This window comes from Priapulus caudatus, unplaced genomic scaffold, assembly GCF_000485595.1.
Source record: "Priapulus caudatus unplaced genomic scaffold, Priapulus_caudatus-5.0.1 Scaffold464, whole genome shotgun sequence".
Taxonomy (NCBI): domain Eukaryota; kingdom Metazoa; phylum Priapulida; class Priapulimorpha; order Priapulimorphida; family Priapulidae; genus Priapulus; species Priapulus caudatus.
The window spans coordinates 157,381-171,597 of NW_014577525.1; the positions used below are offsets into that span (position 1 = coordinate 157,381).

At 44.4% G+C, this 14,217-nt stretch overlaps 1 protein-coding gene across 1 annotated transcript in view; it reads right to left on the reverse strand.

Annotated features, from left to right (window-relative positions):
• LOC106810692 (exportin-2-like) overlaps nt 1-14,217 on the reverse strand; it is a 26,677-nt gene that overhangs the window by 8,999 nt on the left and 3,461 nt on the right. Inside the window, exons 2-20 of the mRNA XM_014814126.1 lie at nt 12,527-12,616; nt 11,271-11,416; nt 10,405-10,506; nt 9,682-9,827; nt 9,228-9,318; nt 8,386-8,493; nt 7,997-8,089; nt 7,474-7,641; nt 6,938-7,067; nt 6,472-6,537; nt 6,111-6,220; nt 5,511-5,603; nt 4,921-5,005; nt 4,704-4,765; nt 3,213-3,349; nt 2,098-2,201; nt 1,571-1,668; nt 993-1,143; nt 584-636 (exon numbers count right to left, since the gene is read on the reverse strand). Coding sequence (XP_014669612.1) covers nt 584-636; nt 993-1,143; nt 1,571-1,668; nt 2,098-2,201; nt 3,213-3,349; nt 4,704-4,765; nt 4,921-5,005; nt 5,511-5,603; nt 6,111-6,220; nt 6,472-6,537; nt 6,938-7,067; nt 7,474-7,641; nt 7,997-8,089; nt 8,386-8,493; nt 9,228-9,318; nt 9,682-9,827; nt 10,405-10,506; nt 11,271-11,416; nt 12,527-12,611 — 2,028 coding nt within the window. The 5' untranslated portion in view covers nt 12,612-12,616. The remainder of the gene's footprint in view (nt 1-583; nt 637-992; nt 1,144-1,570; nt 1,669-2,097; nt 2,202-3,212; nt 3,350-4,703; nt 4,766-4,920; nt 5,006-5,510; nt 5,604-6,110; nt 6,221-6,471; nt 6,538-6,937; nt 7,068-7,473; nt 7,642-7,996; nt 8,090-8,385; nt 8,494-9,227; nt 9,319-9,681; nt 9,828-10,404; nt 10,507-11,270; nt 11,417-12,526; nt 12,617-14,217) is intronic.

Consider the following 14,217-nt stretch of genomic DNA (forward strand, 5'->3'; position numbering starts at 1 on the left):
ATTCAACGGGCTCGGACTAGACGCTCTTAAAGGCCGCACAAATGCGGCATCCAAAAACGCTAATTTTTGCAGTACTAGACTAGCGAAATACTTCGTGTCACTCTAATCATAACTATTATGGCAATATAAACCTCTAATTCCTTCCGCATTTTACTGCGCGTGTTCTTTCTAAAAGGTATTTTGAAAATACCCTCCGACTGTTGTTGACAGTCCCAATCTGCCAAGCAACCGTGCCAGCGTGGGGCCGCGGTACAGCGGTAACGGGCGGCATCAAAAGATAAGAAACATCTGACGTCAGCGTCAGCCACCTTCGATGTTATGTTGTTTGAAACAATATAGTGCGTTGGCTGACTGCATTACCTGATTTCGGTCACGACTACTTTTCTTGTTGGGAGACGCGCAGTCAAATGGGAGGAACTAGAGTTTATTTGCATTAGAGGTAGGTATGATTATGCATGACACGAAGTATTTGCTAGTCTAGTCAACTGCAGAAATTAGCGTTTAGATGCGCATTTCGTGCCGGCGCTTTAATATTCGATGTATAGCTGTGATAGGGAGGAAACGCATCACCAGCGGCGATTGCATGGATGAACTCTGCAAGAGAGAGACAGATGACAGACATGTAGCAGATGAACTCTGCAAGAGAGAGACAGATGACAGCACAAGGAAATACCAACAAGGCTGGGAGGACAGATTTAATCATACTAGGATCAACTTATTTTAACCAAGAAATTAAACAATCTCAATTACCATCAAGAAATAATAAGAAGAAGAAAGGAAAAAAGAACCATTATATTCATTATATTAAGGGCAGTAAAGAGCAGTAGGAGGCAGTAGAACTGCTAAGGGTTTCTGCCTGCTGCAGATTACTATGCTGCTGCCTGGATCAATAAGTTTGCTGCCTGTTTTTTTTGGCCAGCAAGAACTTCGTTTCGCAAAAGTTCGTTTCTAACCGCGAGGCACCACACGACACTCACGCGTTTCGCACATACCTTGCACGTCCAACTGGAGAATCTCTTGGAATGGTGGAAAGAGAGCCGCCTCGAAACTAGAGATGGCCTGCGGGTTGGCCTTGCACGTGATGCGTATCGACAAGCTCAGCGACTCGAACAAGTAGTGGTTGAAGTGCGGCTTGCTCGGGTTCTGCAACGAGAGTGGCGCCCCCTACATCAGCGAGCCAATGTTCCTGCACACGCACGCTCTCGCCACGTCAGCAAGCTGCTATCGTCTAATTAAGCGCAGACTCAATAGGGGCGGCCACCGCCAACGACGGTCGTATCACAAGCGATCACGACAGCGATAGACCGTGTTATCAGCACGTGCAATGTGTTAGAATAGTGAAGACGAATTCGCTGGAGGTCGTGAGATGGGAATGGTTGATGGTAGTTAGTGATGGCCATTCAGTCGGCCGGGCGCGCACTGCCACTGATATATTTTCTAATATTGCAACTACTACCGATATTTACTTATAGTTACTAATGTTCACTGATATTTACCGATATTTACCGACAGTTAATGATATTTACCAATATTGCGACCGACTACTATTGCTAAATAGGTAAAGCCCTACCTTTGCAACAGTGAGCAGGATCTGGTTAAGCTTTGGTATGATGGCGGGCACGTAGGGGACAGCCAGCTCCTGCAGCAGCGACATACTCCTCATGATGCCTGCGAGATACAAACACACACGTCAACATGCGCACACATGCACGCACGCACGCAACGCACAAACATCTGTGCACACACGCACACACGCAACACACAAACACGCATGCCCACACGCACACACACGCACGCAGGCACAGACGCATGCAGGCACGGACGCACGCAAGCACAGACACACGCACACATGCAACGCACAAACACGCATGCACGCACGCACGCACGCACGCACACATCAATCACTTAGAAATTATTCAAAAACGAAATTTGTGACTGCTCGTCTGTTGTTGTCAGCATGTAAACGTCTATCAGCGCATCATTCAAGGCTTCAGCACGATCAACACTGCAGCAACCAGCGCAGCAGCAACGACCAGCGAGGTTTCCGGAGGCGTTGCACGCTTCAGCAGCGAGCCGCGAGTATGACGTCCGCGTTACCTTTCATGATGTACTCGTTCTCGCTGGATCCGGGCAGACTGAGCGCACTGAACATGTTCACCAGCAGCAGCTCTGCATGGGGGCTGACATCCTCCCTACTCAGCCTGCACGCAGAAAAGCAAGCACACACACACATCACTGCCTCTCCTCCTAGTCACTACTGATCGAGGCTGACTGGCTGGCTGGATGGCTGGTGGCTGACAGAACTGACTAACTTGCTGGCTGGCTGACTAACTTGCTGGCTGGCTGACTAACTTGCTCGCTGGCTGACTAACTTGCTCGCTGGCTGACTAAATTGCTCGCTGGCTGACTGGCTGGCTGGCTGGCTTGCTGGCTGGCTGACTGATGGCTGACTGATGACTGACTGACTGAGTCTGTTACAATAGTGACAACACATGTGCACATTATGACATCAGTTACCCTCTGCTGCCTCACTACTGTGGATTGGGATGGAAAGAATGAGGAGAGCAGGGATAGGAGAGAAGAGGAGGAGTGGGCATAGGCAAGGAGAGAGGAGGAAGGAGATGAGAAAGGAAAGGGGAAAGGAAAAGAAAGAGAGGACAGAGGAGAGAGAGAGGGGGGGTGAGATGAGAGAAGAGACAGAAGAGGAGGAGGAAAGAGATGATGAAAGAGATAAAAGCTGAAAAAAGAACAGAAAAGATAGGAAAGAGAGGAGAGGAAAGAATAGATGAGAGAGAGAGAGAGAGAGTAGAAATGAGAGGAGAGACAAGAGGGTAGAGAACAGAAAAATAAACATGAAGAGAGGGAAGAGGGAAGAGGGGACAGGAGATGAGAGAAGAAAAGAATAAAGAGAAAAGAAATCGGAGAAGAGTGGGATAAGGGATGAAATATTAGACGGAAGCAGAGTGGGAGCAAGGAGCTAAATATAACAAGGAGAGGAAGCGCTGCCATATCTGGCCCAAATTTGGGTTCGGCAGAGACCCTAGAACAGATTAGTGTTCTATTGACTCTGGGTTTGCTCTGCACAGCCGTTTCAGCTGATTATGGTCCATAGATGGCGCCCTTGAGGCGAAAAGCACACAGCCAATCCGCTTCCTCTCCTTGTTATATTTAGCTCCTTGAGTGGGAGGAGAGGAGCATGCTTACACACTCACATTGGCTTGCCATGTTGGTCCTTGACTGTGAAGAGACGCTCGATGGTGTAGGATGCGTAGCTGTGTACAACAACCTTCTGTGCCTTCAGTAGTGCAACGAGCAAGGGCACACACGCAACGAGCACCTCCTTAGGCAACTATGAACAGATGTATAAAGTTGTTACGGTGTACAGAAACACGTACGCGCGCGCCTTCACGCACGCACGCGCACGCCTGCACGCACGCACACACACAAGCATGTGCACACATGTTTTATGCTAACGTTTACAAACACAAATTGTTGCATAGAGTAGAGGGTGCTAGGTACGACTCGGGACAGCTGTCCTTCTGAGACCTCGACTTCAGCTTCATTTGTCGCTCGCAACATTCACACTGTCACCTCGCCTACATCTAGTAAAGATGAAACAATGTGCAGCCATGCGACGGTAGATGTGTGCAGTAGAAAAAGCGCCGCACCGACACCAGACCTGCCAACCTGTGATTCATGAAAATAGTAAGGCTTTTCTTTTCTTGCAGCAGGCGGCCATTTTGTTTGTATGTTATGCGCGCAATGAATGATGGGACTAACTCTAGATCACGCGAGAACAACATGAACGCGTGATCCAATATGGCTGCGCCCACAATCGCCAGATATTTCTCGGCTCACATAATGTAAACAAGTGCCGCAGAGCGACAGCGCTCATCTAACGTCTACTGCGGTGACTCTGTGGTGGAGTGGTGGGATTCTAGTAAACCCTGTTAGTCCCAAATGTGTTCACATACACGCCGAAACAGTGGAATGCACAGGGATGGTATCAGGAACCTTCTCAAAAGAATGTTCGTTGGGATCGTTATGAAAGTTGCCACGAGATGGCGCGTACGTTTAAGTGTCTAAGATTAAAGATGGAAGCTCCCATCGTACATAGTAGCAACAACTATTTGAACAAACGAGAACATCGTGAACGCGTGATCCAATATGGCTGCACCCACAATCGCCAGATATTTCTCGGCTCACATAATGTAAACAAGTGCCGCGGAGCGACAGCGCTCATCTAACGTCTACTGCGGTGACTCTGTGGTGGAGTGGTGGGATTCTAGTAAACCCTGTTAGTCCCAAATGTGTTCACATACACGCCGAAACAGTAGAATGCACAGGGATGGTATCAGGAACCTTCTCAAAAGAATGTTCGTTGGGATCGTTATGAAAGTTGCCACGAGATGGCGCGTACGTTTAAGTGTCTAAGATTAAAGATGGAAGCTCCCATCGTACATAGTAGCAACAACTATTTGAACAAGCGAGAACAACATGAACGCGTGATCCAATATGGCTGCGCCCACAATCGCCAGATATTTCTCGGCTCACATAATGTAAAAAACACATTAATTTTCAAGTCGTAAAAAAATGTAAGTTTTTCAGTTTGATCGTACATTCGTAAAAACATCTTGGAATTAGTAATGAATACGAAAAAATCGTAAGGGTTGGCAGGTCTGCGACACGTTAACAGCGCTCACCTGATTTCTGAAGGTCATCACGTATTTGATGCAGTCTGCCTTCAACACCGGATACTGGTCAACTGAGGATAGAAAACGCAATTACTGCTAAACGCGACATGTGAAACGCAACTTTTACCCCAATCTCCCTCACTGTGAAACTGATCGAAGCAAAAATTGATGATTTTTTCCAGAAAAATTAAGAAGCATGAAGTAGTTTCACATTAACTGTACTCACTGTTTTCGGACTGCAGTTCGGGCGCTATTGTGGACGTGAAGAAATCGGCGACGTTCACCAGTTCGCTCGTCTGTGTTATGCCGTGCTGCAAAATCCAAACTCCACATGCAACTGATACACGTACGCACACCTTGCTCACATACATTTGAGCATCTTCTCTGATATTGCGGGATGCTGTCGACTGCTGCTAACCTCACACGCTTGCCTGCAATCACATTCCTCACTCCTACACTCATACGATTCCCCCTGTATGATGTACTATGGAGATAGCTCCTATGCAGTTACTTATTTCTATCGGGCTTAGTACGTTTGCATTACAAACTCCATAATATCAGGGGTAATTAATGACAAATTTAAATTTTATTTTTATATTTTATTTTAATTAAAGTAAATTTAATTTAATTTTGAATTTTTGTCATTATTCACCCTTGTAATACTGCTACATGCTATAGACGTCTGCACCATGGAAGGGCAGGATTCACCTCCACCCTCTAGCGAGTATGTACTACAGATAACGATAACTATCAAGCAGTTACTCTCGTTAGGTTTAATTACATGCATAGAAAGATTGCGATCGCAGCGCTACTTACTTTAGCCGTCTGCGCCTTGGCGGCGACCGACGTCACGAGGAAAATGGCCGTGTCTTTGCACTTCCAGTTGCTGGATGGATTCTTTGCATATTGCTGAAGGAAAATGTGTAAGTGGAAACGTGGAACAATTTGGCAACGACGCCAGGATCCGCTTACACACACGATTTGACACATAAACCCAGTTGCAAACAGCCCACGTAACACTCCTCCACCCAATCTTCTTTTGAACACTCCCCAATTTTTTTATGCCCTCTCCAACTGGCCGAGAATACCCAATGCTGCTGCTACCCCTTTGGTAAAATAAACTCCCCGGCATGTTGAGCCTAGTTTGTGACACCGACCTGCTGGTTGGGGAACTGTCAATAAGTTTTCTGAAACTCTCCTCCAATAAGCAAATTTTGCACATTTTTGCTTTTTCTGTACATTTAAAGAGTCGTTATGCAAAGTTCGGCAACCGCCCGCAAATTTCACCGCAAACTTTCCGTAATTTTCTGCAACTGTCAATTATTGTCCGTAACTGTCTGTAATTGTCTATTGTCTATTTCCCCTAAAAAAAGTCCATCCATCTCACTTCAGAGCGCGGGGGCGAACACAGCATACCTGCAGCAGAACTTGGACGTACTGTGAGAAGATCTGGGTAACCTGCTGATCGAAGAAGCGGCACAGTGACCTCACGAGATCGCACGCCGACCGCCGCCGCGTGTCGAAATCTGCCGGCGCAACGAAAAACACGCGCGTCAGCATCGACGGACAGCGACGCAACTACGAGGCCAGCGCGCATTATTAAACCAGGCAGGGTAGCTCAATTGTCCGCACATGGTGTCGGTTACTCCACTCGGCGATACAATAGTCTGCAGGAACACATGATTGCACGCAGAGCCAGCTACTGCTACCGCAAGATAAAAAGAAGCCATCGCTAGGGAATAGCGACAATGGCACCAACCTACCCAGTGGTACGCACCTGAACCTTCGATGTCCCTGCGGATGTACTCCTCGGCATTGTCTTCAAACTGCTCCTCGTCTGCCGCTGTAAGCGTAGGAATGGGATACAGGTTAATTACAATAGCGTCTGAAAATAACTCGCTAACCCAGTCATCACCACGTCGGCAATGTTAATACGATGGCGTCTGAGAACTCGGCAGCATGTTTTATCAAACAACGGATCAGAACGTCAGCACTAAATCTCTTGCAATTCGCCAGGTCCCATCCGCGTGTATAGGAGAAAACAACGGCGAGCTTTGCAAGCGATCCCCTGTCAGAACGCGCCATCAACCACGACACCGTGGGACACGACTAGACTACCACGCATACAAAACACGGCCTTTCGCGGACGTGTCACGCTGTGACCGATTCAACCAACGTTGCCCCGGGAAACATCCGGGAAGCAGAGAGTGTCATCCGGGAGACGGGATGCAGATGTCACTTACTCCTGCACTCGATGTTGGGAACGATGACCTTCTCACAGATGCTTGTTAGGGTGCTCATCTCCTCAAACAGGTTCTTGTAGTGAGCGCGGTCGGCTACCGATGCCAGGAACTGTATCGCATTGCTCACCAGCTGCAGAAAACATCAAACATGTGCGTCATCTGATCACTTCCTAATCATCATGTACCATATACCTTCCGGATAAAAATAATAATATTAACAATAATACTAACACTGGTAAAGGCTAAGCTTCCTAATGTGCAGTGTACTAGAATACCAACTACAGGTCTATACTAAATGCAAGAAAAACATGAGAAACGTTACCAACTCTTCTCTACCTCGTTCCACATTTAAAACTATAGGTTGATTTTACAGGTACAACTACGTTAAGTTACAGGAAAACAACCACAACCAAAGCTGCATTAGGGGACAACGCTATAGAGCAGATACCTGCCTATAAGCGGCACTTGTTGTTTCTATTAAATGGTAGTTATATACAGGTTTAACTTTCGATACTTTTCAACTGTAAGAGTCTTACCAGGTCGTATTTGACCTGTGGGCCAGTTGTCACCAATAGGTTCCAGACAACTGTCACAAAGTCGGGGAGGTATGGTCTGAACTCAGACTCATATTTCTGCGCGTACATGGTGATGTTATCACAGATCTGCGAGCGAAGCATCTCAAGCAGTCCAGCCTCCTCATCCTCCTAAGCAAAAAGAAGCCAATCAATAACCAGAATGGGATGGAACTTCGTTAAAATTTTGTGTGATATGTATATTAAATTTGTTACGAATACGTCATGTAATGCTTACTTTGAAAGCTATAGCCTATATTAACCTTATAAATTATACATAACTTATTATATTCTAGCCAGAAACATCAACTACAGTACATATATAGATATAACACATATCATGCAGCGCAATATAACTAACTGTAAACTTTACCAGATGCATTTAGAGTAAAAAAGGAAAACTAATTAAATTAAAGTAAATACTATTTAAGTAAGTATATAAGTATGTATGGTAGGCTATCAGCACATTCCCCCTGTTTCATCTCACCTGTGTGTTTAACAGCTTGTTGTCTAACGTGAGCAGAGTTAGGAAGTGCTTCATCCATATAGCCATGTTGTCCTCGAAAAATTCCGGAATATCCTTCAGAGCACAAAACACAACTTTGAACGATGCCAGAACGCGACTGGCCCATCGGCCTTAGTGTGACAACCCCACGCGCACTGGACATTGTTGCAAGGCCGGTCAAGCTAGAATACCATTTGCTGCATTTTACCCGGAGTAGACGAGGAAAGCTGACTTGGTGGTACTTCGACACTGACATTTTTTTCCCCAATGCCCACCCCCAACGCTAATTGACGGGTGGACATCTCTATCGATTACCAACACGCCACGTCTCGTGCCGGTACTCGTCCCAAAACCGCGGGACACGACCGTACCTGGAAGTTGAGACTGTAGAACAGCTTGCAGATGAGAACGAGCGAGCTGAAGATGACGCTCAGGGCGGCAGAGTCGTTCGCGTGCGTCTCCGCCAGACCCATCGTAGCCTGCAGCAAAACAGCGTCGACACAGTGTACTGGCACTGTGCTACTCGCAAGCACGAGCAATGCCCGGATTTCGAACATAATTTCCAACCAGTGTTTTACCCACTTTTACGACACTTACCGTTATTGCTTGAGTAACAGAAACTGTCTAGAGTAATGATTAAATGGCTTAGAACCTTCGTAGTTGGCTATATTCTCCTAAACAAGCATGATTCGAATTTTGATTACTCGATTTGATTACCGCTGCCATTTCTTGTGAATCTCGGACTATCTCGCGATAGCACGAGATATCGCCCAATTTCAAAATAGAAATGGAGTAAACTACACAGAATCAGATACACCTTTGTTTTGAATAAGCAAAACTTCGACGCATTAACAGCACTATACTATTCGCAAGAATGAGCATTTCCCGTTAAGGGTGGCGACGACGCAAAACTCATTGCAAGTACGGTCAAACCTCTATATTAGGGTTGTTCAATGCAAACCCCAAAATTGTCATTATATAGACAAATTAAGTGTTCATTGTAAAGAGTTGTCCGCGAATGTGGGTTTGACTGCATGTGGAGTTGCGTTTGAAGATATGTAGAAAATCATGATTCGTAATGAAAAGGCAGTGGTTACATTACGAGCTTATTTTTCGACGCATTGCAAAAAAACAAAATAAACTGGATTGACTTGTTTAAAATAAATATTGATTTTATCTGTACCTTATATCTTACCTATACTTTTATTCCTACCTTGAAGAGTTCCGTGAGCGGTGATGCAAAGGAATCCAAAACATATTTGATCTCTGTCCACAACTCTTGTGACTTGAACTCGTGGCGATAACTGCAGAAACCAAAATGCTTATAACACCCACAAAATCGAATGCATTACAGCTTATTCTAAAGCAGTCAGAGTCATGGACCCCTTTGAGAATCTGGTGAAAGCTACAGACCCCTCCCAAGAAAAATGCACATAAGCACATAAACACAATAATTTTTATGCGCCTGGTTCACATACCCCTGAAGCCTATTCACGGACCCCAAAGGAGTACCTCGACCACAGGTTAAGTACCCCTGTTCTAAAGCATCGAAATTTCACGTTGTCAAAACTTTTCAGTCGTTTAAATTTATAGGCGACGTGTTCAGGACATTGGTAGCTGAAACGACATCTTGCGGAAAGGGTGGCGACGCCTGCTGGCAGATTTACCGTTTAAACAGTGAATGAGCAGTTCGGAGCACACCGTTGATAATGTGAAAGTCGCCGCTCTGAAACTTCAGCACCATCTCTCCCAGAAGGTCCGGCCACTTGTCCGGGAAGTCCTCCCGTCCAATAATACTTATAGCATCGCTAAGCTACATGAAACACACACACAGAGACTGCATTTACAGGTTGTAATTCTCCCCTAATTAATCCCTAATTCTCTCTATTCTCAGCACATCAGTACGGCGTGTATCCGTGTATCCGCACACACGACTTGACTGCTGCTAGGGAGAGCGACAAATTATGTACAGCATCTTTGTAGCATAAACGTTGTCCTCCTTGTATTGTCCTCCACTAGCTGCTGGTGCTGATGCTGCTGCTACAAAAAGGTGATAACTTCCAGAATACCTCCATCATCACTATCATCATTTCACTAATAATACTGGTGCTATGTCATAAATGATCAGGTATAATATCACTGTATAATCATTCTCATTATCGTCATCATGAACGTCATTATCACCATCATCATTATTATCATTTTAATTATGATACCACTCAGCGGCACTGTAATGACAGATGTTTAGCTACAGCATTAAATGTATATAATCATTCTCATTATCGTCATCACTATCATTTTATTTATGATACCACTGTAATGATAGATGCTCAGCTACAGCATCAAGTGTATAATCACTCTCATCATCGTCATCACTATCATCGCCGCACCTGTTTTTGCAGTTGTTCCGGACTACGCAGCATCAAACCAACGATCTCGGTCTTGATCGCCTGCCTGTCGCTGGCATGAATCTTGTCAGCACTGTCTTCCACCTGTGCAGACGTGCATGCGATGTCGTGACGCGTGTCTTACAGATACATTCACCTAACTAACCAAGTTTACCGAGAAGCTTTATAAATTTACACCCGGCACGGCGAAAGACCACACACGAAGTAGAGGCATAGGTCAGAGCATAACTAAGTGCATTAAGATTCACTCATATTACACTTACTACAACACGTCATATTAAACATCCAAATACACGCATGCCGCGAAAAAACCTCCTGAATAAAATATGATCTGGCATTACTTTTTCTGTAAGAAAAAACTACAAACACAATTATGACTTGCATCGGTTTAAAATTACAAAAAAACACTGCACTAGTGCCAAAGATAGCCTTTTATATAAATCTTTAAGTTTAGCTTGTTCATTTCTGTCATTTCAGATTGGAATTCTCTTCCTTCCTCTTCGGTTAATTGCAAAATTGAAGCTCTTTCTACTGGGATCTGCAGCGTTGATCTGTGTATTTGATGTTTGATATAACTCTGTCACGCTATTTGATGTATAGTCCCTTGAACTTTAAATATTAATCTTTATAAGGTTATGAGATAGTTTGAGCCTCTACACAACACAGGTTGACGCGATTGGACGATCGCAACAGTTAAAGATAAGATGATCAAGGATAGTTTGGGACCTAGCAAATGTGTTTTCGCATATGTGCTAAACTAATCCGGGGTGCTAAACTAATCAGGGGTGCTAAACTAGGTTTGGGCCATCGCAACTTCCGGCTGCCACTGCCGACGAATTCGTACTCACCACTCTCCAGTTGCGTTTGATGTAGTTCTTGAAAGTGATGGCCGCGCTGACCCGCAGTGCTACAGTCACATCAGCCTTATCCAGCAGATGCAGCAGGAGCAACGGGTAGTTCTGGTTGCCTTCAATAGACTCGAGGAATTTCTCGGCTGGAGAGAAGTGCAGGAGAAACATAACGTCACATAAAATACTCGCACACGACACACGTCTTATTCTTTTACAGCTAGCGTGCCTAATTGGTTCCCAGGAAGGCAATCGCACAATGATATTGCATAATCAACTATAGATTATTCATAGTTTGTATCAATATCTGCGAGTAACCCAGAGGTAGAAATTAACTTTTGAACAAGGGAGTCCGTGTACCCTCAAAAAGAGGGAGTCTGCAGCAAAATGAGGGAGTCCGCAGTATGAGGTTCAAAATAAAAGATATTAACAATAACGCATACATTTGCTTATTTTTAAGATTCATGCAGTTGCACGTCTGCCAAATTTTCTTTAAACATTAGCTGAAAAAATACAGTAATTCTGCGAGGCCGTGCTCCGTAACGAACTAGTTAGTATGGCAGAATTTTCAGGGAGTCACACGGACTCCTGCATATGTCAAATCAGGGAGTCCGACAGTAAATCAGGGAGTATTTGACTCTGGACTCCTGTTAATTTCACACCCTGGTAACCAATAGATGCGATTCACTTTAAACGATGATGAATAGTACTGTCGCAATTATCGAAACGGTGAGCTATAAGCCGCGTTCACACGTAGCAAGAAATCCGGTAGTTAGCGTTCACACGAGGCAAAATGCGCGGTCCAAGAAATACGGTATCTAAACAGATCCGGTATTTGATGTAAATACGCGGCTTCCCAGACCCCAAAGAATTTGCCGTGCTTGAGAAATACCGGATCTCTTGGACCGCGCATTTCCTCGTGTGAATGCTAAATACCGGATTTCTGAAGCCGCGTATTTTATAGACTGGTCCGCGCTCGACAGTTCCAGTGTAATGCGAGTGGAACTGTCGAGCGCGGACCAGTCTACGTATTTTATCGGCAGTTGGTGCGCATTGCATTGTTTACTTCGCATTGTTCGCTTGATTGTTTAAAGCAGCTCGCAGCTCGCAAATACCGTATTTCTGGAGCCGCGAATCAGCGTGTGAACGCTCGGCCGCGTATTTGTCTCAGATTCGGTATTTCGCAAATACCGTATTTCATAAATACGAGGTCTCGTGTGAACGAGGCTATATATTCCCGTGTAATTTTGCCACACCTGTTCTTCTCTCTTGAGCAACAGGACTGAGTGTCTTCTCAAGATATCCTGCCAACGTTTGCAGGTTCTCTGCCGTTACTTCCATGATTTCTGAAACAGGTGGCAATGTTATGTGAGCAGCTATTGCACATCTGAACATGTGTATATATATGCATAAATAATATAAATACAACATACATGCAATATATTCATCAATCACTCATTTAGATCTAGGCAGCATATGTGATAGAACCTGCAGTAATGCTTAAATCACATGTCACATGAATATATAATCACCTATATACCACCATCACCATGAACATCCTATTCTAATACAGCACAACTTAAAACAATCATTGCTTCACTTCAGCATAAAAATTATTACGAGTTTCTAAAGTTATAGGCTATAAAACAGTAAATTGGTGCACATGTTGGTCAATAGAATGATGTAAGTGTTCCATGAGATATTAGCCTTACTATACAGGGCGCGAAATTAGCACCGGCCCACCGGCATATGCTGGCAAATTATTTGGAGGGCCGGTAACATTGGCACAACACTGGCCCTCTGAGCCGGTGGTTTCAGCACATGTTAGCGAGTACCTACATTTTTATTTATAGCATCAATGAGCAAATAGCATACATTACTATTTTACCTGAAGGATATTACGCCATAATTTATCAACATTTTACAAATTTAAAATCGAAAATGGGTAAATGCAAGCGTGAAACATGACATTGATTTTACAAACAAAATTTATGAGGGCTGGTAAATTATGGTAAGGGCTGGTAAGAAATTGCTGTTACCAGCCCTCTGGGCTGGTGCAAACAAATCTGAATTTCGTGCGCTGCTATATATACTACACTTGTTGTTAGGCAAGAAGTACCGGCAGGTGTTAGAACGGTCAAGAAAATATGTAAACGGTTGGTAAATACATGAGAAACCCTTGCTTTAAGAAGGCATTAGTGTTTCTATATAGTGGGCGACAGGTTTGTTCAAGGCCCATTCATTGCCACAAAATATGTGACAAAATAATTGTTACACTGCTGAAATTGTAAACTCAAGTCCAGTGAGATACGCGAAGTATACTGTAGTGTCATATTCATTTCTCTTTGTTTATTATTATCCTGTATTACTCAGTACAACCTCTATAATGTATAGTAATTAGTATATTATGTATAGCAACCACGACCTGTGAATTTAAGGCCAGAATCGACCGATTTATGAAATCGCCAGACATAGGTGACAAGTTATTAGGCTAGGCCTATCAATATCCATTATCCTTAACCTAACCAAATCAGTTGAGTTCTATCTTTCTGGCTCTGCCTCGTAACGAGCACTGTTGTTGTATAGTTTTTTTTACACCAGTACTGCAGTAGCAGTAGCTCTAGAACTATAGCCCTCAGCTCCGCCGCAGGAGTGAAACGGAGGACATTAGTTTTACAGCTACACTAAAGCTGGCAGCACACTTCACCATTTTCGTTGCTCGTACAGGCAATTTTCGTGGTCGGCAATTTTTGTGGCCTTTGCCGCGTCACAGCACACGTCACCTCCGAGTGGTGACGTGTGCTGTTGACGGCAATTTTTGTTCACTGCGATTCCTTGCCACAGGTAGCCTATCATGCTCTTACCAAATACCAGACAATTATTAATAGTAGGTAGATGAATCAATCTACTAACTTCTAAAACAACTTAAAATATTCAATATTTTTAT